The 26,765-nt window shown below is 44.1% G+C and overlaps 1 protein-coding gene across 1 annotated transcript in view; it reads left to right on the top strand.

Moving 5' to 3' along the window:
* ENPP6 (ectonucleotide pyrophosphatase/phosphodiesterase 6) overlaps nt 1-17,519 on the top strand; it is a 32,756-nt gene extending 15,237 nt beyond the window's left edge. The window contains exons 3-8 of the mRNA XM_048304517.1: nt 1,798-1,909; nt 6,210-6,351; nt 7,250-7,429; nt 9,713-9,850; nt 13,880-14,003; nt 14,795-17,519. Coding sequence (XP_048160474.1) covers nt 1,798-1,909; nt 6,210-6,351; nt 7,250-7,429; nt 9,713-9,850; nt 13,880-14,003; nt 14,795-15,018 — 920 coding nt within the window. The 3' untranslated portion in view covers nt 15,019-17,519. The remainder of the gene's footprint in view (nt 1-1,797; nt 1,910-6,209; nt 6,352-7,249; nt 7,430-9,712; nt 9,851-13,879; nt 14,004-14,794) is intronic.
* Nucleotides 17,520-26,765: the final 9,246 nt, after the last annotated feature.

Here is a 26,765-nt window from a genome sequence, read left to right on the forward strand (position 1 = left end):
TCAGCTGGAACCCATCTCTGTTGCACAGTGTAATTTCTTGGGAATGCTGTGTGCAGATGTATAGAAATTTTATTGTGGGATGATCTAGACAGTCAGTTCTTGTCAAGTAATCTGCTGGCTGTTTATCCAGGCTCCAGAGAACTGTCATGGTGGATCATGGTGGAGAGATGAACACCAAAGTATCTTCATGCAGAAAGGGAAGATTACATGATATGTTTGGGGCAACAGGGGAAGAATGAAAAGTAAGCACCATCCCACAATTTTAATAGAAATAAAAACTAGATAGAGGTTCAAGAGTAGGCAAATGTATTTTTACAGGAAAGTAAATCAGTTGACTACATTTGATGTTTATTATTGCAAGTAATTAATTAATCGTAATAGATGTGGTCCCTTGAAACAAAGCATGCGGACACCTGGGAGCTGCTACCATAGGCGAGCAGACTGAATCTGTCATGTGTGCTGTGGCCCTTTAACTTTCAGAAAGGGTAATTTCCATCTGATTTATCTGGCTTTCTGCAAATCAGTGAAGATTTAAAAAATTTCCTAAGCTTAAACATTCAAGTTTTTCTAATCTTTGGTGGTACTCCTGAACCGTCACATCAGAAGACTCTCAGCCAGCTTGGCCTGCAAGCTGTGTGCTTTTCCCTGTGTCCCAGTACTGCACCTCAATGATGTGAGCTCATGGGAGCTCAGATGCAAGACTGACAGATTCTCTTTATTGACTGTCCCAGTAAGCAAACCACTGTAAATCACCTCTGATAGTAGCTCTGCTTGCTCTAGGGCCCTCTCTGTATTTACATGTTCTCACGCCCCAAGCAACAAGTCAGCTTATGACAGTCGTTAATGCCTATCACTTTCCTCCCAAAGGAGAAACAGAGGGACCCAGATATAGACAGATTCAGGCTTTGGCTTAGAGTTGCCTTTTTGACCAGCCTGTGTTGCTGTATACAGAGGCCATTTTGCAAAAGGTGGGTTTTTTTTGGTTTTGATTCCTCCTTGTGCCCCAGGAATATATCAGAAAACACCTGTGATGGGAGGACTCTGGGGTACTGGAATAATAATTTGCATGAATCCATTGTTTCTGGAAGCATACTTCTTTTAAATATTAATATTATTCAGCAGCATAGTAACTGGAGAGCAAAAGGGCAAAGAAACCTCACAAAAACATGTTTTTCTATGTTCAGGGCCATGTTCTCCTGTAGGATTTGTTGCTATAAATTTTTAGGCCACAAAACAGACTTTATTTTGCAAGGAAGCCTGCAAGTTACCAAGAGTGTTAATTGGTTTACACTGTTTAATAAGACCTCCTGGGAAACAGATATAATAGCGGAGAGTTAGTATCACATAATAAAATACGGTTTATAGAGGATATTACAACATAAGATACAGTGTGTCTAACTGGAAAGTATTTGCTGAACTTTCAGAGAACAATATCTAAATCTATTATGTTGGAAGCCTGAAAATGAGGCTATATGGCCACAGTAGTTAAAATATAAACGAGCTGGTGATTTAGGTGGAAATGGTCTGCCACGAGGGAACCAAGCATTTTATTGTGGGAAGGTCACACAGAGACCTTCCTTTAGAGAGGGAAATAAAAGGATCCAATGTACAGTTTGCTACAAGCACTTGTCAAACCAACCTCTCTCCCCTTTTCCCTTGCCAACCACATCGTTTCCGGCAGGGAAGGCGTAAGGTAAGTAATGTCACAGGGAATTTACAGACCTGAACTTGGACCCCATGGTGTGAGGTCTGTGATCAAGGTGAAATAGCAGAGCTTACCACATTTTTTGCTCGTAGGTTGTGAGGTCGAAATCCTTGGAGTCAGACCAAGTTACTGCCGCGAGTACTTCAGTGTCCCAACAGACAAAAACTTCGCAGATGCCATCAGTGATGCCCTCAATTCTCTGTGGTAGGTCACTAGATTTTTGCAGTGTGGGGTTTCCTCTCTCTAGGACAAGTACTTGGATTTACTATCAGGGAGATTTTCAGGATGGGCTTCCAGGTAGGGAGATGGGGGCCAAAACTGCTTTATAGTATCATCATAGAAACCACACCGTACCAGAAACAGGCCCTTACATTAAGAGTGGAGAGAAATATGTGCTCCTCTGTTTCTTTGTAGGCCACAAAAAAGAGTAGCTGTCCTGGCTTACTACTTTTAATTTGCTGTTTCAAACTACTTCAGGATGAGCCTGTGCATGCCTATTCACTGACCTGCAAGAAAAGGCTTTGAAATGCTTGGATTTAGAGAGGGAATTGGGAAATTCTGAAATTCGGCTCCAGTCACTTGTTTATGAGACTGATGCTTTGGCTTTTTCTTCATTTTAGAACACCTCAAGCAAAATATTTTTGGAGAGGGCATTCATTTTGTGCAAATATGACTATAGAATACAGTAGAATAGAAGAGTTCAGTTGGAAGGGACCTACAACAACCATATAGTCCAACTGATGGAATATATCCCTCAGACAACTGCTAGGAAAAATGTATGTTCCATACCCAGCTTTCAAGTTCCACCATCTCTCATCCGAACATTTACAAGAGACAATTCCACATAGGCTGTAAAATCAGGGAAGATTGCACCACCACATGCAGAGCCAATGCCTTACCTTGGCTATAACTAAGCTCCTTCTTTTAAAACCTTGTTGGTTCCATGATTAATCCAATCCTAGGAAACCCTTCTACTTTAATATTTGTAACTCCATAGCGATTCGCATCTGAAAAGTTTTGTATTCCGATGCTGAGTGTTGATTGTTCTTGAAATAAAGGCTCTGAAATGATGAGACACTGTTGGAGATGTTGCTCCCAGTTGCACACTGGGTCCTGCTGCACAGATGCTCACAAATCAGTGTTGTTTGCAGCATGGGCTTAGACAGAAGGTGTCTGAGACCATGTGAGAGGTTTTATCCTGAAATTATTTAGCTTAGATTTAAAGAAAGTTACCTGCATGTGACATGAGGAAGTCATATGAGACACAGGAGTCTTTCTGGAGATTTTGCAATGCTTTTAATTCAGTGAATAAAAAAAGGAATGGAAGACGTAGTACAGACATCAGCTCTGACTTCTGGTGGAAACCCAGATTTACTGTAGAAAGCTTTATGGTCTGATATAATTTTGGGATGGGTCAAGATATAGTTGAAGCTTCCTGCCTGGTTTCTGTGAAGCACAGTACATAAGGCTGCTCGGTGCTGGTTTTCAGCTCTGTAATTGTCAACATGGTTAAAAGTGAAGCATAAACTGCTCAGAGTTCCAGCCCTTGAAGCTGTTATTTTGGGTAGCTGGAGAGTTTCGATAGCTAATTCATTCCAAGCCACAAGGCTGTCTGCTGCTGTCTGTGGTGGAAAAGGAAAGGGACACAAGAGTGCTGTGGAACAACTTGCAAGAGGTGAAAGCTGATGATTTCAAGGAAAGTGAAAATCCCTGCCACAAGATGTCTGCCATAAATAACAGCTACAGTCTTCTGAAGTGCCCAAATCCTACAGATCATCCCAGTGCTGCAGGAGGTCCTGTCTCTGGTGTCTGTTTACACACCAACCCTGGTGAATTTCTTCCTGAGTTCTTTTTCTTTAAACTAAAGTGTCCTGTCTCCAACAAGGCAGGAAAGAGGAAAAAGGAATGATTTTAGATAAAATTAACAATCAGGTTTGGGTGTAAATATTGCAGGGACTTGAAGTAGGAAGGGAGGGTAGAGAATGAACAGTTCAAAAATCTGGTAGGTTTTCCTTATTCTTTCTCTCAGTCATCCTCTTTGTTTATTTCTTTAAGATTTAGAAGAAAAAGTTCCATGCTGCTGGGCCAGCCCATAAGAAGTAACACCTCTGAAATGCTTTTACTGTAGGCATATTCATTTAGCAGGATTTAGCATCTCTGAGTGGAAGAGTCTTGAGCTTGTCATCTATATCTTTTGGAAGTGCTTTTGACTTTTGAAGCTGTTCAAAGGCTGGCAAATGCAGTGTGTTTCCTTTCCACATCCCAGGTAATTGGAAAAGCCCATTAGGCTGAGACTGTCCTTAGCTATATGTGGGAAAACAGCCTGTGGCAAGAGCAGTCTGTTGCCTGGAGCAGTGCCTTGCTCACTTGCCCTAATGGCAGGTATTAGTAGTTAAAGGACTGCACTTAGGCACCCACCATTAGCAAACCTTGCAGGGACTCCAGGGTAGAGAGACAGAGCCCTTTATTGTGGCGTGGTGGCCTAGGGTCTGAGCAAGGAACGCCCGGACCCATCTGAACTTCACTGAAGTAGAAAGTTTCATCAGCGCAAGGACAGAAGTACCTAACTCATCAGGGAGCCACTGAGCTTCCCTTGGAAAAGGAAATCATCCTTCAGGAATATTCTCCAGTCTCTTCAAACAGGTGCTTCAAGACCACTATTTAGACCAAGAATATTCAAAATAAAGTCAAGCATCTGTTTTTGGCAAGTGAAACTAAAACCTCCCTTGTATCTTTTCCACAACTGTAACTTGAGGGCTGTTGTAATCTACCTATTTTCCTGGACAGGCGTCATGAAGTCTGCATCGTGCTTGCAAAGTGTGCTGGTAGAATATAAAAACACTTTTTGGTATTGCCATCAATGCTGTCCAACTTTCTTCAGAAATCTTTTCTTAGTCATTTATTTGGAAAGTTACTGGTGATGGAAGAAGACAGGACTAACACACAGAAAGACAGAATACTTCTCCCATGCAAGCCAGGATAAGGGTTTTCTTAGAAAACCCTTTTTTTTCCATAGAAAAACAGGCAAAAATGGAAACAAAGTCAAACTCCAGATGTGCTGTACCAAATCCTGCAAACTCCTAAGCATGCTGCATTACTGGAGCTTGTCCCATTGAAGTTATTAAATATTCTTCCTTAAAGCACTGAGCCCTCACTGAGAAATCTCACCATGGCCTAAATGAGATTGCTTGTTTTATGCAATAAATCTCTTTCTTAGCTTCTATCTTGATCAAATTGATCATTTACTTACATAAATTAGTTTAAGTAGCTCATAATACAGGCACTGCAGCAGAAGAGAACTATTTCAGTAGGTTCAATGACTGTGTATGCAATAGAGAAATTACAGGGTTAAATTTTACAAAATAATTTTTGCCTAATACAGATGGAAAGTAACACTTAAAATGAAGCTGGGGAGAGGGGAGGGCTGCTTCATTTAAATTATTTTAAAATCTTGAAGAGGGAGGAACAACACTGTTCTGCAGGGCCAGCAGTGGAGAAATTCCCACCGCAGCAGATACCTTCAGCTTCTCACAGGACTGCTTCTCTGAGGCCTTCTGCAAACTGAGAAATGCAAATGACAGACTCTAATCCATTCACTCAGTCCCTCACCCCTGATTTTGCCTCTTCTGTCCCACTCATTACACCAGACTACCCAGGTGTCTTTAATCAGAGACGCTGGACCTGTCAGGACATAACAAGTCTTTTTGTAGGGATCTTGATATGGATGAGCACATGTAATATGTATGGCATGCTCTGCCATATATTAAGTACAGCACAAAAAGACTGGGTCTGAACTTCATAAGCATAGGTTTGTGATTTTATCCACACAACTTCCCTCAGGGAGATTTACAGTGAACAGTAAAGTGGTCATGAAAATGAAATTAAGCGCTGATGTGTGCACTATCCCCACTAATTAGGCTGAGAGCAATCAGTGCAGAAAAGTGTGATCAGCTAAACTTGTGCAATTCGGAGATTACCTTAGTTTCCCTTGCTCATATTCCTGAATAAAACCCCCTTAATCTCATCCCAGTTTATACTGCGTGGTATTTTGTAAGGAAGAGCACATCCTGAGTTGACCTCTGTGGTTTGGAAGACCTCACACAGGAGAAAGCCAGAAGTGCCAAAATTTAATTAAAGCACATTTGACTGGTAATTCCCATAATCCTTTTAACAGGGGCATTCAGCAGAGAAATCAGAATTTCTTTGTTATTAAAGGGGAAGCTGTCTTCCTAATTCAAAGAGGTTAGTAACAGACTGCCAGGCCAGCCTATGCTTGCACATGGCAGTTTCCACCTGCTGCCTGTGATGGGAGTCTCAGGCAAACTCAGGAGACGCTGGGTGTGAATAATGAGCCCAGCAGTGCAATAAGTGGTAGGACAGCACAGGCTGGCAGTAGAAAACGGAGGTTTGTGGCTCTACATGCTGGTGAAGATAACAATGACAGCAGCCAGGAGATCTCCATACGTGTCAGCCTTTCACTCCTTGCCCTCTCTCCCACGCCCAGCAACAACAGCGCTGAGATGGCCGCAGTGTACTACGAGCGCATTGATGTGGAAGGCCACCACTATGGCCCTTTGTCCCAGCAGCGGAAGAATGCTTTGAGGGAAGTGGACAAAGCCTTGAGCAATATGATCTCACTCATCAAGGTGAGTGGCACCCAAAAACCCAGCTCCTGGGTACCTTTGGAAAAGGGTTTTAAAACTGGTCTTTTTGGCACTGCCAAGAGCCTGTTTAACACCTGTAACTGAATGCAGTGGCTGTAAACTTTTATTTCCTGAGAAACAGACTACTGAGATCACGTGGAGTTCAAGGCACCATTACCCTGACTATTATTTTCATTGATGGCATTATAACCCTCCTGGTAGTAGGGTAGCCTACAGACCTACAGTAGCCCCAGGAAGCCACAAACCAATATATGTGTTGCTCTGTTTATGACTTGTGTTGCCAACTGAACTTTATTGTAGGCGAAGGAATCAAAACTGTGTTTCCTAAGGTTTGTGGAATCAGACAATTAACTTTTATAGTAGGTTTTATGACAGTATTCAGGACTCTGTACTTTAAACTTGGTTTTAAAAAAGAACATTATCTAAATGATTTTGCAGTGAGAAAATATTTTGGGTAAATGGAAATTCTATGAATATTTCTGACAATGATAAATGCATATTGGAGTTTTTTATGTGTTTCAGTGAAGAGAGGAATATGTATCTTCAATTTCACTAAATATTCAAGGCTCTCATGCTAAGTGCTTGTGTTTGGGAGGGAAAGAGAGAAACACCTCTTCCGCAAGTGGTTTCACGGCAAAATTGCTGAATGGACTTATTTTGGAAAAACTCTGGTGCCAACCTCTCAGAGCAGCAAGTAAAAGTGGGTGTCCACCATTATGGGTGGTGGCAAAGCACATTGCAGGCCATTTGTGGACGTGATCCTTCTGACCAGCTTCCACAGAATCAGTGGAGGTCAAACGGTGATTTCAATTTTTCAGCCAGCACACACAGTGCAAAGCTCTTACCTGGTCCTAAAAGTTGTCATCCACTTGCTTCACAGAGCAAAGGCCTTCAGAATGATATCAACGTCCTCCTCTTCTCTGATCATGGGATGACAGACATCTCTTGGGCAGATAAAGTGATTGAGCTGAAAAACTACATCAATATGAGTGACACCATACAAATGAAGGACCGAGGTCCTGTTGTGAGCCTCTGGCCAGCTCCAGAGAAGCATGCAGAGGTGAGTACAGCCTAGTTGTACCTCTTAGGTTTGTGTTTTCTCAGTTTTTATGCCAATTGTGTCTTTTGTTTTCTCATAACATCCAAATACTGCTCTCAGAGATGTGTTCAAAAAATCAGCTCTTATCAGGAGTCAGACTTGGATCCTGTGACACCCTTGTGACGCTGGTTTCCAAAGGAAAATCACACCAGGCAAATCAAAAAGCATGAACTTTCACTGTTATATGGCAAGGACACATGCTTTTAAGCCCCACCACTATTAACTTCTGATAAATAGCTGAAAGATTTTAGCTCAAAATGCACTTTTAGGATTTTATCTGTATTAGTCAATCTGTTGACACTCTAGCTGGGATTTTCAAATGATCCGGAGCAGGTTCAGTATTTATATTCCAGTAAACTCCCACAGACGAATCAACTCCATTAGACCAGAATTGCAAAATGTATTTTTTTACAATATTTTCCTTTGTGGAATTTTTGATTAAGCATGTTGGATTGAGTCAACCATAAAAGCTCAATGCTAGAACTGCAGGATTTTGAGGGATAAATTAAAACAATAGAGAAAAATTTGAAAATCACTTGAAAAGAATGAAAATTTAGTATCTCTGACTAATAGACTACTACACTACAGTCTAACCAGCAACCAGTGCATGAGAAGTCATTATTGCTCTCCTCAGAATATAGATGAGTGGATGTACAAAATGGGCAAGCAATTCCCCAGGCAAATCATTTTGGTTTCTACATTATATTTTATCCAGTTACATTATATTGTAGCCCGTGCAATTTTTTTAAAGAGATTATTTGCTGATTTTGCGCCCAAACAGTCTCTTTAGGAACTGTGTATCTGTGATATTGTGAACATTTCAAATTAGTGCCAGAACTGAAAATTGTCTTAGAGGCATGCACGAGCAATTCACTTGCAAGTGCATCACAGGGGATCACAGCACTGATATGCTTAACTCAGAGCTCCCTGTTTTTGTAGGCCAGACCTTCAAATAAGGGCAAGTTGCAACTTCACACTGTCATGGGGTTTCATCCGACAAAGCTCTTCAGCACATGCTTCTCTCTCATTAAACAGCCTAATATTCCTAAGGAGAATAAAGTACAATGCCTTACACTATGGTTTTATTTCTTTCCTTCATTTCTTTTTAGGATTTCTTGCTGGAGGGCTAGCTTTTTAAGCAAAATGAAGTTGAGTTTCAGTTTCCCAATAGCTAGATTCTCTATTTCTAATTAATTTTAAAGAGCTATGTTTATGAGTTGGAGTGTATTAAAACGTAATGGTTATCACCTCTAAGAATTACCCCATTTCAAAGCACCAGAACTACTGGTTACCACTCTCTAGCTCCAGTCACGGTGGGAGGAACTGTGCCATCACACCCTGGTGCTGTCCTTATGGTCACTGCACATCAGTGCACATATCTGGCACACATATACACACAAGGGCAACTTAGCTGAAAGGCTGGTGAAGAACCTATCACTCTTTGAAGAATTGAGCTATTTATTCCTGAAGATTATTTATATTTAACTGGTGAAAGAACAATATAGGGTCTGGGGACTCCAATAGCTGCCTTCTTTATGGCATATGAACATATTTTTCAGGCATTTGAAATATATTTTCTGAATAATTTGGGGTTTAATGACATTTGTGTGATATTCCAGACAGTATGATTAATATTAATAAACGACTTGCATGGCATTGTGCAGACTCAAAGCTGCAGGCTTTGGCTAATTAATCTCACATCAGATAACTAACGAAGCAGATAACTGAGCACTATCAGTTCCTTGATAGTGATTGACTGGGTACGTGCAAGAAACACAGGGGAGGTGACAATAATTCTCCATTCAAGAGCACAAAGAGGGAATGAGTGGCAGAGGCTAAAGACAATAATAACATTTTTTCACACCTGTACACAGTCCACATGGTGCCTTTGAGTGTCTCTCACCACTTCACTTACTGCTTCCTGTGAAGGTGTCGTTTCTCCTGGTCTGTTTCTGTAGGCTGGTATACTCACATGTATACATTTGTGAATGTGTGTATTATAAATACACATAATACATGAATTCACGCATTCCTACGTGTTTATGATCTGAGTTTTCAGAATCTCCTAAACCACATGAGCAGGTTTTGTTCAGCCACGATCTTTGGACAGGCAAAGTCCTGGTTTGAATGATTAGCTATTACAGGGGATTAGCCATTTTTCAAATTCAGGTGTTTCCATATACCCATGGGTGTATTTATCATCTTTACAGCCATATGGTGTCCTAACATTTTTTTGCTTTGCAGGTATATCAAAAATTGAAAGCTGTGGAACACATGGATGTTTATAACATACAGGATATTCCAAACAGGTTTTTCTACAAAAAAGGAAAATTTGTGTCTCCCCTAACTCTCGTGGCTGAAGAAGGATGGTTCATAGTAGAGGTAAAGTATAGAAGCAAAATACTTACACAGGAGTGTGAAAAGGTGCAATATATTGCTGATCATTGAGTTAAAGTCAATGGGCTAACTACAAAACTAATGTCAATTTTTGCTGTGTACTTAAAAGAACTTAAAGAAATTGCAGCTTTCCTAAAGGCCGACAGTTAAATAGTCAGGATGACCCTTTTTTCTTTGTTGTCATAAAGCAGGAGTAGTTCTCATGTTTCATATTCCAGTTTTGTTGCCTTACTCTTCTTCCCCCTGCCATCTACCTTCATTTCAGGCACAGAAAGAGTCCTTATTATCCCTCCATTCAGCAGTACCTTGTGGCAACTTTTCCTTCTGCCTGGCTTTCCACCTGCCAGACTGTCCTAAAAGCGCCCCATTTCTCCCAAGCTCTCCAGTCTCAAAAGGCTCAGACTGGGGGTTTATTCCTTAGAGATGCCCAGTGAACACACTGAAAATCTGGGAACTTGTTAAGCAGAGAACCCACGCATGAAGAGATTTTTCGTACTAACTTATTTTTTTACTATAAATTGTTGTGTTATTTTTGCTTGTGTCACTACCAGGCACCTCCACATTGCAGATACTAATTGCAGCTCAGCACATCTCAGAGGGTGAGGCAACTGCATATCTTCTAAGGAGGTAAACTGAGGAGTGGTATTAAGTGCTTTGCCCAAGGCCATACATGAGGTCAGTAAGTTGGCAACAGAACCAAGGAGTCCTGGGTTTCTTTCATGTCCCAGCATAGCCAGTGCACATCATTGCCTTGCAGGTTATTGTAACTCAGCCAAGCATCTTCTTTCATGACCTTCAGAGCTACTGCTTACCAAGCTTTGCTCAGGACAGTCCACACTACCACATTTCTCACTAGCCAACCTGAATTTAGCATGGTAGCTTCTACAGCTGAATAAAAATGCACCTCTAAAAAAACCTGATGGTTTTTGAGTACAGATGGGTGAGTACCACACTTCTGATTTTGAAAAAAAAAGTTTAAAAAGCCAAGTTAAAATTTAGACAGGTAAAGTAGGAATCTGAAACATCTTTTCCAAAATTATTTTTAAAAATTACAACTAAACTCTTTTGTACGAAAGTTCAAAACAGAACGTTTTTACATATTCTGTAGAAAATAAAAAAGCACTTAAAAAAATCATTGAAACTCTGACAAACCTTAATAACAGTGCAGCAAACACTGCTGCTATGATAATTATTTCTGTCTCTCTGCCCATTCCTTCCCATTGTTTCTGATTTTCAAGAATGTCCTCTCATTAATGCTGTCAGATTTTCCTTCTCTTTGGTACATTTTCATTATCTGTGAATGGGATATGAAAATGAAAGTTTCCTGTCATATTTTTAAAGAAATAATTGAGCCTTCTATTATACTTCCTGCCCAAACCACTGAAGAGAGGATGTGCAGCTCTTCCCTGTCATGCTCCCAGGGTTTTTTAACTCTCTGTTTGCTAGTGGATAGCTAAAAGCTGTTTGAAAAAGGGGATTTTGTTGTTGGTGGTGGTTTTTGAAAGAGACAAAGGGGGTGTATCTGAAAAGTTGTTTTCCTCATCAAGGAACATAGGAACTAAAGCTCACCTACATTTTGGTTAAAGCAGGATGAGGAGGGATTTCACTCTGTATCAAAGCTGATCTGCTCATGTTACCTTGTTCCCTTCACATTGAGTGAGTGGTCCCCATCCTTCAAGCTGAAGATCCCCCAACTGCTCTCCTGCGTGCAACAATGGTGTTAGCCCTCATGGCTGCATGCTCACTCTGTACACATCCCCATTTACTTTCCCAATGTTTAGAGATAAATTGCAGTACATTTTCTAAACATGCACATGCAGGGAAAAGTCCATTGTCCGCAGTCCCAGATACGCCTGTTTCATCTTGGAGGAGGACTGCTAGCCCAGGCTTAGTCTGAGTATGAAAAATTACATCTTGTCCGAGTCCTCCATCCCATTTGGACTTGTCAAGCAGGCACATCAGCATGCTGCCAACTCCCTGGCTCCAAAGAAGCCCCAGGAGTTTGTGGGGTTTGCTGTAAGGCAGAGCCTGATGCTCCCCAGAAGGGCAGTGCTGGGATGCTTGCACAGTCCTGTCCCTCAAGCTACTGCTGTTAGTGGCTCCATTTCATGAGCTGTCACTTCAACTGCAGTTATTAAAGTTAGTAGTATGTTTTCTGACTCAGCTGGCACCAGAAATTATGGAAATGACTGTGCATTTGACTGCACATTCTGTTGGGAGTAGGTGTCTCCTGGTTTCTGGGTGATTATGGAAAGCACACTACCTCTTCCTGCATTTGATATTTCTGGAGAAGCAACTGTGTCCAGGACATCTGACAGGACCATGGAGGGGTGTAGGTATGGCAATGTCATGATGCTGCTGAAGAACCACCACAAATTTAATGTGACTTCACTTGTCTGAAGTTGAGGCTGGTAAATGCTGTGCAGGTTGCCTGATGGTGAGCAGCACGCTCAGTCCCCAGGAATCGCAGGAACTACAGTATAAGGAGGAAGAGGAGAAGGAGTCTGTTTTCTCCTTGGCTTGCTCTGAGCACTGTCAGGGAAATAGATGGGACAGGAAAAGAAATTTGTCAGCTAAAATAGTTTAATTTAATCTGGAACTACCCAGAGAAGCTGTGGAGTCGCTCTCACTGGAGATGTTCAAGACCTGTCTGGATGCAATCCTGTGCAATATGGTCTAGGACAGCCCTGCTTGAGAAGGGAGGTTGGACCAGATGATCCACTGTGATCTTTTCAATCTGAACCATTCTGTAGTATTCTGGAATTATCTGGTACATCCGCTGAGTATTACATATGAAGAAACAGGGACTTCCCCTGGAAAAGAGTTGGAAGAACTACACCTCTTAGTCATCACTACTGGTGTCCTCAGTGCAGTCAATTTTCTTCCTTACGGAAGAAGACAAAAATCAGACTAAATAAATGTTTCTAAAAGGAAAGGGATCTTCAGTTAATCTGCTTCACCATCTGCAGGAGTTGCTGCACCACTTGCCCAAGGTGGGAATGTGGAAAACTCCTTTGGGGCATCTTCTGTGCTTCTGTGCCCAAGTGTGAAGGCCAGACCTGGACACTCTAGAGAACTGTGCAGCTCCTTCTCTGTAATTATCAGAGAAATTATTGTTGGGGTCTGATGAACTGCCAGTTGATGTTCTTTGTTTAAGTGAAATTCCTGCAATAGTTTTGGGGTTATCTGGAGTGCCACATCTGCTGCTATCCCTAAGGAGCATGGGACAGAAGAAACTCATGGACAAATTGGTCCAGCATTTTGATCAACCCCTAGGGACTGCTGATCTGACAGATATGGCACTGTTGTAGGTAAGAGCTGTTAATGCAAAGCAGGAGAAAGTAAGGAAGGGATTTAAAAGAACATCTTAAGGGCAATATGGGCAAGGAAGAATAAGATTTATAATGACAAATTAATGAAGTGTAGATCCACTGAGTAAGGAAATAAAACAGAGTCTAGGCCACAGAGAGTGGGACTGTCTTAGGTCAGAGCCAGTGTTCCTTGGAGCAAATCGTGCTTTAATTTCAAAACAAGTAGGGAGAAGAAATAATAATTAGAAAATACCTAGTAGGTGTGATATTTGTATTGTTAGGCTGACTAGTCAAATGGAGCAAAAATTACTTATTTTTCTACGGTGTCAATGGCATGTGGGGCAGAACAACACACCAGCAAACCCACAGAAGTGCATGGCACTGGGTGGGAGAGCAGTGCTGCTGGCAGGCATGGGGAGAGGGACAGCACCTTGTTTACATGTGTCACGTACGACTGTGGTACTTCGTGCTTGTGGCAGAAATTTACGTGAGTTGTCCTCCCCTTTCAGCTGGGAGGTGGTTACTCACTGACACAGCAAAGCCAGGAGTCACCCCTCCTGGGGATGAGCTGCTGTGCAGATAACAGCACAGCGTGGGGGCCTGATGGGGTGGTACAGCACATGGAGACACAGCATGGCACCCCACAGTGCCCCAGCACAGCCCAGTAGGCAGGCACTAACCACACTCTGCTGTTGCTACCCAGAGCAGGGACAAGCTACCCTACTGGGAGAATGGGACAGGGAGGAAGGAGGCCTGGCAGAATGGCTGGCATGGCTATGACAACGAGCTCATGGACATGAGAGGCTTCTTCCTCGCATATGGACCAGGTACAGTGCCACCATCCCTGGTGTTCCACTTCCCCTGCAGCCCCATGGTCCTTGCCCCTGCATCCCTGCAGCCCCTGGCACATCAGGACCCTGATGTAGCACTCTGTGACACCCAAAAATTACAAATAGATGGCAGGATTTCCTCACTGTGGAAGGTTTGTTGTGCTGCATCTATTTCATAGCTGAAGAAACCGGGCAGAGAGATGTGAAGGGATTTAGTCAGCCTCTCTCTGATGTCCCAGTGCAGTTACTATCTCTTTGCTCTCTTTTCCCAAATTTTGGCCTAAACTTTTAATTCTATTTGAAACACATGAATCCTGCTTTTGTCAGGGGATTCAGACTTGCTACTGCAAGGCACTTTCTTTGGGAAGGTTGCAGTATACCTCACCCACCTGTCTGACAGGCAGACACAAAACTCCTGGTTTCCATTTCATCAGGCCCTTTAAACAGGGCAGAGCACCAGGCTGCAGCTGCAGACAGGAGTGAAAGCAGAATGTGCAACACAATTATGTCAGGCTATTAAATCTACCAAGCACACACAGTAGCTTCTGTACTTAGAAATCCAGGGCTTTTTTTAGTTTTTAGAATAAAATTGGTCTAGAAGTAAAAATAATGAACAAAATTGTTTAAAATGTTTTTGCTGAGCTATGTTGTAAATTGTATAGCATGCCACATCCCAGCCTGGTGGGCGAGTCCCAGGAAAGGCAAAGGAGCCCTTGCCCTGCAGCACCCCACATTCCAAGGGCTGAGCCCCAAGTTGCATGATGCCAACTCCTCTCTTTTGTCTGCAGATTTCAGATCCAACTACCGAGCGCCTCCCATCAGATCCGTGGATGTTTACAACATCATGTGCAGCCTGGCAGGAATACAGCCACTGCCCAACAATGGCTCCTGGTCCAGGGTGGAGTGCATGCTCCGAAACACAGCCCCCTTGGCACCGCTCCCCCCGTGCAGCAGCTGTGTCCCGGCACTAGCTTTGCTCTCCCTGTTCGCCAGGCAGATCTCCTTACTGTGATCCCTGAACAATGTCAGTCAGTGTCACCAGCAACTCCATCCTTCTCTGTTTGTTTTTTTAAAGTTCTTCATTTGAATAATAGCTTCATTAATAGAGTGCTGTCCCCCACTCCTCCATTGTGCTCCACCAGGCATGAATCTGACCCGTCCTGCATTTACAATGGTTTTAACATGAAGCCAGGTTTTGTGCTGCTCCAAACACAGCCAGGGACGATGGTGTTGCTCACTTAGATTTACAGCACTGGCAAGGAGAGCAGAGTTGGCTGGCTATCCATAAAGTTTTCTGGTGGGTGCACATGGGGATCCCTGAGCATCAAGCATGTCCCACCCCAGCATCTTTCACTGAGGAGCTCACCCTGGCTCCCCGTACTGAGAAGCTCAGGAGTGGAGACCGACCTCTTTGCATTTAGCTGGGTTCATCCTGATTCACCCCTTCATCTCCAGCTCCATCAGCAGCAGAGCCCCATCTCCTTACAGCACCAGCCAAGCCCTGTCTATACTGACCCAGTCTTCAAATGGCCAAGAGCTTTGCTGAGTGACCATAATGCCGAGGGAGGTGGGTCAGCAGGAGAGCAGTGAGAGCATCCTACTTCTCTCAGCCTTTCCTTCTTCATTTTCACCAACATGAGTACTGGCTCTGCCCATTTTCAAGGCCAGGCTTTCTTCATGGACCACAGCAGTGAGGAGGGCTGGGAAAGGGCAGAGTGACAGAAATCATCCACTTCAAAGCCAGTGGGAAAATGAATAGACATCTGGACACACAAGGGTCAGGAAAACATGGGATGAAAAAGCCTGGCATTTAACACCCTCTCTGCTTTTCCTGGTGAAGTTAATATCATCTGCTCACGTTTCGATGTTTTATACCCAATTGCACTTCTGAAGGTTTTTCAACACTTAGTGCTCTTCCACCAGCTGTTGCTCTCTATCCCTCTGCCTGGTGACCAGCGCATTTCCCTTTATTCTGTAGCAGGGAGAGAGGTCTACACTGATAGATATCCCACCCTCCCAGCTAATCCTAGTGATCATTTCCACCATGGGCTATCAAGCACAAGCAAAGTTGTAACAGTAAAGTTAAATTAAACAGCAGGAGAGGATAGAGCTGTTGCCGGAGGTGCCTTCGGGTGTGCACAGTGCTTTATCTGATATACCTCTGAACCAGGAGCTTTCAGCAACAAACTGCCTTTGGAAGGATTGAGGTCCCTCCCCACGTAAAAACAAAGCTCTAGGACTTTCTATCTTCTGGATCCAGAGTTAAGCACGATCCGGGTATGTATGGTACAGTACATTTAAGGGTGAATGATTACACTGTGGGGGAAAAAACCCCAAACACTAAATTAAACTTGACAAAAGACTTCTGTATTAGCTGTAAAGATTTATGTAATGTGTTTTTAAAGCTCAAGTGAACCATCAAATCAATTGGGAAAAAAATGGAAAAAATCAGTCTTTGTTATTAGACTGTTGAGTATAAAAGGCAATTTAGAGCTTTCGAAGCATTTGCAGTAGCTGTAAAACAAGCACCTATTGTTCAGAGTTCCCTGTTGCTCTTTAATGGACCAGGCTCAATGAAATCACTGGAGCACAATTTTAAAGAAAAAAAAAAAAAAAAGATCAGCATACAAGATAACCAAATTACCAAATTTTGTCTGAAAATCAACAGGATAGAAGCCATAAGTGCCTGCTAACCCCTCCACAACCTGCCATTTTAAATCTTACCAGCAAGCAGAACCCAAGGTCTTCTTACAGAAGAAATGTTTCTAAAGGTATAAGGGTATATTCAGCTCCTCAGATATACAAACAGAAATTGAAAATAACAAATTGGGTCCCTTGAGTTGTTCCACGGATGGGCCATGACACAGGAAACCAACACTGATCCTTGTGAGTACTTTGTGTAACTCATTTTTGTCAGTGTCCACATGCAAATACTGAAGGTTAATCCACTTGGATTATGATTTATTTGACCTTAAGGCAAGCATTGTGTGTACAGTAAAAGATACTTGGTCTGTAAAAGGAAAATTTGATGGCACACCTTCCAGAAGCTCACTAGCTTTAGGAGAACCACAGCTCATTATTTTTTGAAAAGTGCATCTTTCTTCCTCAGAAATGTTGTACCTCTGAATCAGTTCATGTTCTCATTCAAAAATCAAGTGTCTTAACTCTCGCCTATTTTTCTGTATACTATGCAATGGAGGTGGGTGTATTTTAAACCTATTTCTGAATGATGTTTTTATACAATGACTGATTGTGAATGAGTGAATAATTCTAAAAATGGTGTTAGAAAAAACACATCTTTGTAAATACTGTAAGATTTTTGAAGAAGAAAACAGCCCAAAACCTTCCCTTCAATACTTTGCCTTTCTTGTCTAATTGCTGCATCAAAGTGTGATAAACAGTGTTTGAAGCTTGTGCTGATTAATTATCAGAAAGATGAATGATAACATTGTTTAGAAATGGCAAAGTTGTCAGCATGTAAATTAAGGACATTAAATGCATCACACGAGATGATGTATCTTGTATATGCAGTCCTTTTTTCCAGATGTATTTCATTGTTTAACCTTTTGAACATCCACTCAGGGACATGTAATTCCCACTAGCCAATAGACACGACAAAACATTTTGCACTTCTTAGAAGAGGGGTGAGCCCTGGATGCTCTCTCCAGACCCACTTCTCTAAGCCCAGTGTGTCACCATCACATCAGCTGCTTGCACAGAAATTAAGAGCACTGTCACTGGTATGAGGGTGCAGTACATTCAGGCTTTCCAGAGCCCCGCTTTTCCAGTGGGAGATGGTGCAAATGTCAACAAGACCTCAAAAACCAAAGCTACAGGCCTGAAGGACAAGGGGGCCCTATTCCACTCTAAGCTCCACAAACTAACGATGTCCATGGAAGAGACTAATTCAATAGAAATAAGTCTCCAAGCCTACTCAGTGGAATTTATCTTCTTTTCCTTGTATTAACTGACCACAGAGCAGGGAGTGGATGATAGAAGAGGACCAGTGCAGATATGCCAACGAGTCCTTTAATTCACAGCAGGACTCCCTCTGAACCAGTAGCAAAGCCAAGGTCTGCTGGAGATGCTCCCCTCATGTTCCATGAACATGGGTCCTCAGAAAAGGAAAGTGCCGAGGGACTGCCTGCACAGGAATAAGTCTCAGTCCGCTCCCCATAACAGTGCCAAAAAAGGAAATTTCACAGCTAAATAAGCTGAGCCTTTTTATCAATGATCTTGGTGGCCATGCAAATGGCATGGCTGGCCAAGGCTCAGTGGATGAGTGTCGCAGCGGGGATTACTGCAACAAGCATATTTCAAACCAGGAGTCCCGGGAAACGAAGTATATATGGACAGATCCATGGTAGATGTTTCAGAGATGTTTATTTCTCCAGCCGCATGGCCGGGGCTCAGCTCAGGAGCTCCGCAGTCACGGGACCCGAGGGTCCTTGGCCACACCAGGGAACACAAACCAACCAATGGGGAATGAAGCTGAGCAGGGGCAGGGAAACCCCGTGTCTCCCCCCCAGGGCCCCTCTCCCAGGGCTACACGGCGGGGGGGAAGGGACCCCAACAGATGAGGCCTCCAGCATCCCTCAGGATGCAGCCTGCATTGCCTGCACAGACTGCAGCCTCGTGGAGACACTTTCCCATTGGCCCAGACACCAGCCTGCACCCTTCACAAGTACAGAGGCTTCACAAATAAGGGGTGAATGAGAAGATTTTGCGGTGCCAGTCATCTTCCATGTCTTCTAACTAATACATCACAATATATCACAGAACCACAGAGTATTCTGAGTTGGAAGGGACCCACAAGGATCATCAAGTCCAGCTCCTGGCCCTTCACAGGATCATCCCCAAGAGTCATACCATGTGCCCAAGAGTATTGTCCAAAGGCTTCTTGAACTCTGTCAGGCTTGGTGCTGTGGCATCTGTCAGATGTTAAACCATACACCTCAGGGGGAGGCACAGACCAAATGAGCTCTGTCCACTGGGAAGTTAAAAGGCATTGGAAAAGTTCCATGTAATACTTCCTCACCTTCTTTTCCCTGTAGGGTTGTGGCAGAGAGGGCAGGACACAGCAAATCCAACAGGAATTTTTAAAGAAAACATCTAATGAAGAAGAAGGTTTGAAACCCTACATTTTAGCATAAGAAGTCTTTAACAGCTTTTAAAAGACAACTTTCACACACACAGAAAAACACATTTTGTGTAAGCATTGAAACACACCTAAGTTAAGGGAAGGTTCAAAAATAAGAACATTTCAGAATTACAGTTGACTGGACACAATAATTCTCAAGTTTCATAGAGATGGACTGTATGGATTATATGGACTGTATGGATTATTCTGACATTTCAAATACACAGAAATTGCTATGGACTTAAAAAACTATGACGTTATCCCAAATCTGTATCAATTACACCAGTTCAGCTCTGTCAGCCCAATTTCATCAGGAAACCACTATGAGCTGCCAGGCAGCCTGCCCTGGTCTCTCCCTACCCCAGTCAGGTATCTGTCCGAGATGCGGGGAATGCCTTGCTGCAGCCACCCCACTGCACGAAGGCTGCTGCCCTGGCTGGCATGACAGGGACCTGTCATTCACGGGGCCTGCAGATACATTCCAGGGTGGAACACACCCACCAGCATTAGCCCTGGAACAGTGCGGTGTGCTCCATTGGCTCGGAAGGCTGGGGCAGGGTGGGAACAGGGAGTGGCAGGGCAGGGGAAAGGCCCAATGGGCCCTGGAAATGGAAGTCACAGAATCACAGAATGGCTCAGGGACCACACCGGGTCATCTGTTCCAAGTCCCCTGCTCAAGCAGGGTCATCCTACAGTACATGGCATAGGATTGTGTCCAGTTCGTTCTTGAATATCTCCAGTGAGGGAGACTCCACAGCCTCTCTGGACAATCTGTTCCAGTGCTCAGTCACTGCACAGTAAAGAGGCTCTTTCTCACATTCAGGTGGAACTTCCTGCGTATCAGGTTCTGCCCGTTGCCTTTTGTTCTATTGCTCAGCACGATGAAGAAGAGCATGGTTCCATCCTCTTGACACCCTCCCTTTGGATACTTACTGACATTCATGAGGTCTCTCAGTCATCTCAAGGCTGAACAGGCCCTGCTCCCTCAGCCTTCCATCATAAGAGAGATGTTCCGGTCCCTTGATCATCCCTGTTGCGCTCCGCTGGACCCGCTCCAGGAGCTCCATGTCTCCCTTGTACTGAGGAGCCCAGAACGAGACACAGATTTCCCCACACGCTGCTTCTCTCCCTCGCTTGCCCATTTTTCGTGCGGCCAGCCCGCAAGGTGGAGGCGGCGAGCCCGCATCCCCTCAGGGCCAGCGGGAGGAGCCCCTGGAGCCCGGCCCGGCCGCGCCCCCTGCCGGCCTGCCCGCAAACAGCGCATTTGGGACAAAAATCCTTGCTTTTAGCGAGGAGACTAAGGATTGGGACTTTTCCTTCCTTCTGTGTCTCTCATCGCAACTTTTCCTCTTCCTCCCCATTAGCTCTCCCTGTCACCCTTTGCGCTATGGCCGATTCCTCCCCACCCCAAACCTGCTGCTTCCATGTAGCACTCTGAGCAAGCCTCCCACCTGCTCCTGTTTCCACAGGAGGATGAATGGGCTCAGCAAGACCTTCGTGTGTACGCGGCCCTAAATGATCCAATTGTCAGCTGGATGTACTCCCCACTCTCAGGACTGAGGCTGTATCTCGAGCTGCCTCTGTTGTCATTAAAGCCTGATCCCACTGGTGGGAAACAAAATACATAAAAGCAGGAGGAGGAGGGGAGCAGGGGAAGTGACACAGCTCTCTGTTACTTGTGGCCACTTGCAGCCTGGCTCGAGGTTGAACGCAGAATCCTTGGGTCAGATATCCCAGCAGTGCCACACTGAGAACTCTGAGCTTTTGTCAGCTCAGGAGAACTCCGACTAAAACAGTCACAGGTAGCAAAGAAATGGTGAGGAGGGATATGAAGAGTGGGCTGAGATGGGGGAAATTCAGCGCCCACTTTCCACACTAGCACAGATCAGGGCTTAGCTGAGCTCCGGGGAGCTGATTCTGATCCTCCCTTGGTCGCAGCAAATGAGGCATTTTAATATCAGGATTGTATCCGTCTTCAGGAGCAAGGGGCAGATCTTTCTCTGTCCCTCACCAAGGGGTTGCAGGCAGCCAGCCCCAAAATGTCAGCATGCTCTGCTGGGACCGTGTGGGTATTTCCCACATGAGTGATTTTCTGTGGCTGAGTGGGCACTGACAGCTCTTGAACACCCTTCTGTTTTTCTCAAGAAATTAATAATACACTAAAATGTAACTCATCATTCAGATATATTGTTTGGTGAATATTAATTAAGCCTCAAAATTGGCTGGAGACACTGTCATTGCTTCCTTGCCAGACAGAAAAAAGGAGGCCGAGGTGGCATCACTGTTGCAAAGCTGTTGCAAAGGCTTTGGAACACAGGTCAGGCTTGCAGGGGATCATCCACAATCCCTGCTGAACACCCAGCCAGCCTGCTGCTCTCACTGGGCTGCCTCCATGCAAAGGCTCCTGGCCACATAAATGTATATAACTGGGCCATGTGTTCCTTAGAAGTAGTCTTAACCTTTCTTCAGTGGTCCAACGTTCTGCTCATCCTACATCACTGGAACAACCAGTGCGCTGGAATTCACTGTATCCCCAACTGAGGGTGGTTTTACCCCCGCAGGACGTGACCCTACAACGTGACTCAGCAGGAGCCTGCTTCTGATTTCTGAGAGGTGCCTCACACCCTCTACATGATCCCTGGGCAGAAGGAGGCTCTGACAAATCTTACATTAATTTTTTTGAAGGGCTTATTTGCCTCCCAATGGATTCATTCATCCATCCATCCATTCATCTGTAAATCGCACTCCCACTTGATACTTTATCCATGTACTCCATACAGGTGGAGCTTTGGGGTGCAAGATTTTGTCTCCTTGCTTGCCAGAGTAGGCAGCAATGTGGTTTTTAGCTTACAGCTCACTGATTTTCCATGAGAGTCCAAGGGCTGAGAGAGGGGTAAGCCCACTGACCACATCCCAACTGAGTAGATTCTGTAAGAGAGAGGGAAAGCACCCCTTGCCCATCCATGGAGAGATTCTCCAAGCACAGATATAACAAGGAAATAGTTCTGGGCTTAAAAACTAAGGTTTTAAAGCAGCCTTCAAACAGCAGCTGTGAAAGAGGGAAAAAAAAAAAGCTTAATGTCTTTTAAGGTGGAATTCAAGCAGTTTATGAGCTGGATTATACAAGGTTACACTTACACTGCTGCAGGGGCTGGGTGGGGTTATGTGGAACATCCCCTCCTGCCTTAATCTCAAATGGTTCCTTACAAGAACACTTATGACAAAGAAAAGTAACTGTTTTCCACCCTCTAAACAGAATAAACTTGTGAGGGCACCGAGCTTTCTTTGTGTTTCATACAACCTCTTTCATCAAGAACAAATGGGATGAACAAACACAAGTCCTGCGGACAAGACAATATTTAATATCCATAATGTGGGGAGCTTTCCAGCAGAAGACAGACTCTGTTTTATGCAGAAATAGCTGAATGCAGCCTGTCAGGGCCTAGCAATTAATCACGCACTTGAAGAAATACAACACACTCATAGAGGCTGAATTTTAAATGCTTGCTGCTCCAGTTTGGACAGTGACAAATTAAGGCCCCCCCAAAAGCAGGTGTGGCTCTTGAAGAAGCCCATTGAGGGCAATTAAAAATGGGAAGCCAGCTGGTAACTGTGCAGATGTGACAGCTAGGGCAGCTCAGGAAATGAATACAAAGGAGGAGGATGGAGGATAAATAGTGTAGGAGCTGAGGCAGTAGAAACAGGACCTGCTCTCCACAGGGGGTTGCTCCATGTCAGGTGAAGCGCCTTACCATGTGGGATGGGCAAAGTGGTGACAGCCACACATCCCCATTGCCCTGGAGAGCTGCCACAGACAGGCTCCAAATGAAGCCCTCACTGAAGGACCCCCAAAACCAGAGGAGCTGCTGCTCTGTGTGTCACACAGCTTCCCCTGGTGCCCAGGGGACAGCTGCATTCGAGGATGTCTGAAAGGACATCTGAAATTGCCTGTGGTACCCTGTGATGGAAAAGGCAAGGGATGAGTTCAAGGGTGGATTTTCCCAAATCAGCTTCAATGAGCTCCAATCCAACAGGTAATATCCAGCCAGGTTTCACATACAGTGCTTCATTGTTCCTGGTCAGTTCATTGTCTGCAGTGTTCACTGTTCTAAATCAGTCAAGAAAATGGTAGGTTTTCCCATTGAAAACCCAGAAAATAATTCAGATACATGACAGATTATGAGGAATTTGTAATTTTCCATTAGGGCTACCATTTAGGAAGTGTGAGCAAAATTATAAATAGTGCCATGCAAAAAAACCCCATGAATCAGTACAAGCCAGAGCTCCTCATCCCATTTGGAAAAGGATGTCCCCATGATTGTCATCACAATTTCTCAGTGCTGTTCCTCACACATTTACTCCTACCCCGCCTCTCTCCACATATCCAGTGTGTGTGAGGCATCACTGGGACAGAATTTTGTAGAATTTACCTTCCACCAAAGTGCAGGCCAAGGGACTGTTCCCATCAGTCTCTTCTTCTGAAGTAATTTGTTGATAAAAATCTCTTTCCTGTTGTGAATTATGTGGACAATTTCTAGGAAAAAGCTGTCAGCACAGATCACTATAGATTACTTTTTTTGTTGTTTTTTTCCTCCTTGTCCATAGGAAAGGTGCACTCCTCTTAACGTTAAGCTTTGGCATCCTTCCAGGAAGCTGAGCAAAACAGCATTTCATTTGAGACTGCTGATAAAAGGACAGAGTGGACAGGGTCTTTACCAGTCTCAGCCTCTAAATAAAAAGATCTCTCTAGTGAAGAGTTTTTCGGCCACTTGCCTGACTCTGTGAAGCTGAGACTCTTCTAAGCCACTTCTCTCTTGAAAAAAAATCTTGTTTTTGTTGGCCCTATTTCCAGCATAGTGTTGAAGCATAGGAAATTTTCCGTGTAAAAGGAGCTCTCTTTCTGTGTATCCCCTCCACCACTTGCTGTTTGTTACCAGTGTGGGTTGCGACAGCCCTAATAGTGCCATCCTAGCCAGAATGACAAATAATAAGGCAGGTGGGCAGCTTCACTGTGAGAAAGTACCATCCACAGTTCCTCTGTACCTGGGCACAGGTAGTCATTGCAGCACGGAGACCCTCTCTGGCCTAACAGCTTTCATATGACAAATGCATCCTAAGACTGAATAAATTATTTTATAACAAGCTCATCATCCACGGTCTCGGCCAGGGACAAGGGCCACAGCTGGCCAGGAACAAGCCCAGACTCAAAAAGCAGGATTTTTTTGCCAAAAATCCTGCAAGGGTGGGAGAAAGGATGTAATCAGAGAGAGCCAGGAACACAGCCTGAGGCTGTAGTGAGCACACTAACAGCAGCCACAGGGTGGAGATGGTCTCTGCCAGCATTTTTCCTGTTAGAAGGGATGGGAATGGGCTAATTTGGAACCAGCAGTAGGTAAATAAAGAGAAAATATAAGTTGAATCTTATAGAATGATCTGAACCTTTTCTGCATCCCCCTTCCAGTCCCCCATGACAGTCACAACTAAAAATGGAGAAGCCTTCAGGTGATGTTTAAAAGGTTTCATGTACCAGCATGGCAAACAGAGCAAACAGCTAAACTTCCCCGCCTCCAAGAAGGGACAAGAGGAGAAGAAATTGCTTGCTGCTCATCCATCTCCTTCCTGTAATCTGTCGTGTCTGGCTACTGCTGCCACATGCAAACATCTGGGATGTATCACAGACCTTCTCCTGCTAGAGAGAGGAGATGGTTTTTTTGACACAAAATAAGCTTGGAGGCACTCTGCAGCCGTTGCAAGGGAATGAACAGGAATCTATTGTATGTATGATAAGAATGGGGGGGAAAAGGGAGAAGGTTTTATTCTAAGACAAATGTGGGTGCCTTGAGAGTGACCAAAACTTGCAGGAGCAGAAACCTCCTGCACACATGAGGAGGGGGGAGGCTGATGGGTTGAGACAAGCAATTACAATTTGTGTTTTAGGGGGCTGCCTGAGCAGAGGGGAATATCTCACCAGGTTTGCAAGATGTGCCTAGTTCCTGCCTAGTGGGTGAAGGGTGGCAAGTTGTTCTTCAGACCAGGAGTTAACCAGGAGTGAGGAGGGTCATTGCATTTGGGTGGCAGAGAGGAGGAGTCCGCATGACAGGACTGCCAGATGACCCCTACCAGGATCTCTTTCCATCCCTTCCCACAGGGCTTTTTCCAGGACCCCACTCTGCCTGTGAATGGGGCACCTCCAGGAAAGGCAGCCCCTGCTGCCCTCAGTGGCTGCACTGTCTCCTGGCCCCTGCTGGGCATCGCTCAGGGACACCACATGCTTACAGTACAACCACAGACACGTCAGAACATTCCAGTATCAGTTGCTATTTATTTTAAGTGTGTATAAACCATGAAGGCAGGCACACATAGTTCCCCATCTCAGCTGGCTTTTGGGAGCTCAGGATCCTCTGGCCTCCCAATGATGCAAAGATTTTTTTCTTCTCTCTTGAACTGATCTTCCTTCTCCAGCTGCTGGTCCCAACTATGACTCCCCTGCTGAAGTACATCCTCACATTCCTCTGTCCTCCAGTTTTCCTCTTTATTTTGGTGAACTCTCTTGGGATTTTAAGCCCTGATATTCCAATTATCTCATTTTCCTTCTGGAGAACAGTATCCACCTCTCTTCTCTTCCCCTTCAGTTGCAGAGATCCCAATTTGGAAGAAATCTGGGCAGAAGCTGGTTGCCTGCTGACCCCTCTCTTCATGGAGACCCATGCCAGAGTTGCACCCCTGACTGCATTATCCATGGCACAAGGCAGCACTCATGAGACACAGAATTCACATGCTACCTGTCAATATAGCCTAGAGAGTATATTATTCTTTTTCTTTTTACCAAAAAAAAAAAAAAAAAAAAAAAAAAAAAGCCAGAAGTCTCTGTTTTTAGCCTGATGTGTGAGACTAACTCAGTTGCTCTTCTCTGTCTTGAGACTGACGCTGGTGGTCTCAACGGACTGGACCTGATGACCTACTACTAATCCAGTGTTAAAAAAGGCAGCTTCCTCTTCAGCAATATCCCAAGCAACTAATTTTTGGAAAGACTAACAGTTCTGAAATCTGCAAAGGTCTAAATATTTTAATGCAATAGTCTTTCAGTAGTTTCTGGATCAAGAAAAGTCCACCCATCTCCAGGCAAATGTTTTAAATGCAGTGAAAGAGCTTTTCAAAGCTGTCAGTCATTCTCTAAAGCTTTAGTTTTGTGGGATTTTATTTTTTTACTTCTGTCTGCAAATATAAGTGGGTTTCTCACTTAGGGTTTTTTTTTCTGTACCAACTGTGATTTGGTGAAACTTGTCTGCTGCCTAACAGCAAAGCATGAGAGATAATTCTCTCTCCATATTGGGTTATAGATAACAATAAAACCATAAAGGAAAAGGGTCTACCTTTAAGGAGAAACAATAAATATATTGCCTGCCTTAGGTCTGAGGACTCCTGAGTTTCTTCATCATGAATTAATAATAAATATCCAGGGTCCCCTGGCAACTACTGACAAATAAAACACTGTGGTTAGAAGATAGAGTGACTTTGTTCATAAGTAAGAAGTAAGTGGGGAGGAGAACATGGGACACCAGTCCCATCTAGACTAGATGGAACATGGCCCACAGTGCCAGGGAGGGCTCTGGGGGGCT

The sequence above is a fragment of the Corvus hawaiiensis genome, chromosome 5, assembly GCF_020740725.1.
Source record: "Corvus hawaiiensis isolate bCorHaw1 chromosome 5, bCorHaw1.pri.cur, whole genome shotgun sequence".
In the NCBI taxonomy this organism is placed as follows: Eukaryota; Metazoa; Chordata; class Aves; order Passeriformes; family Corvidae; genus Corvus; species Corvus hawaiiensis.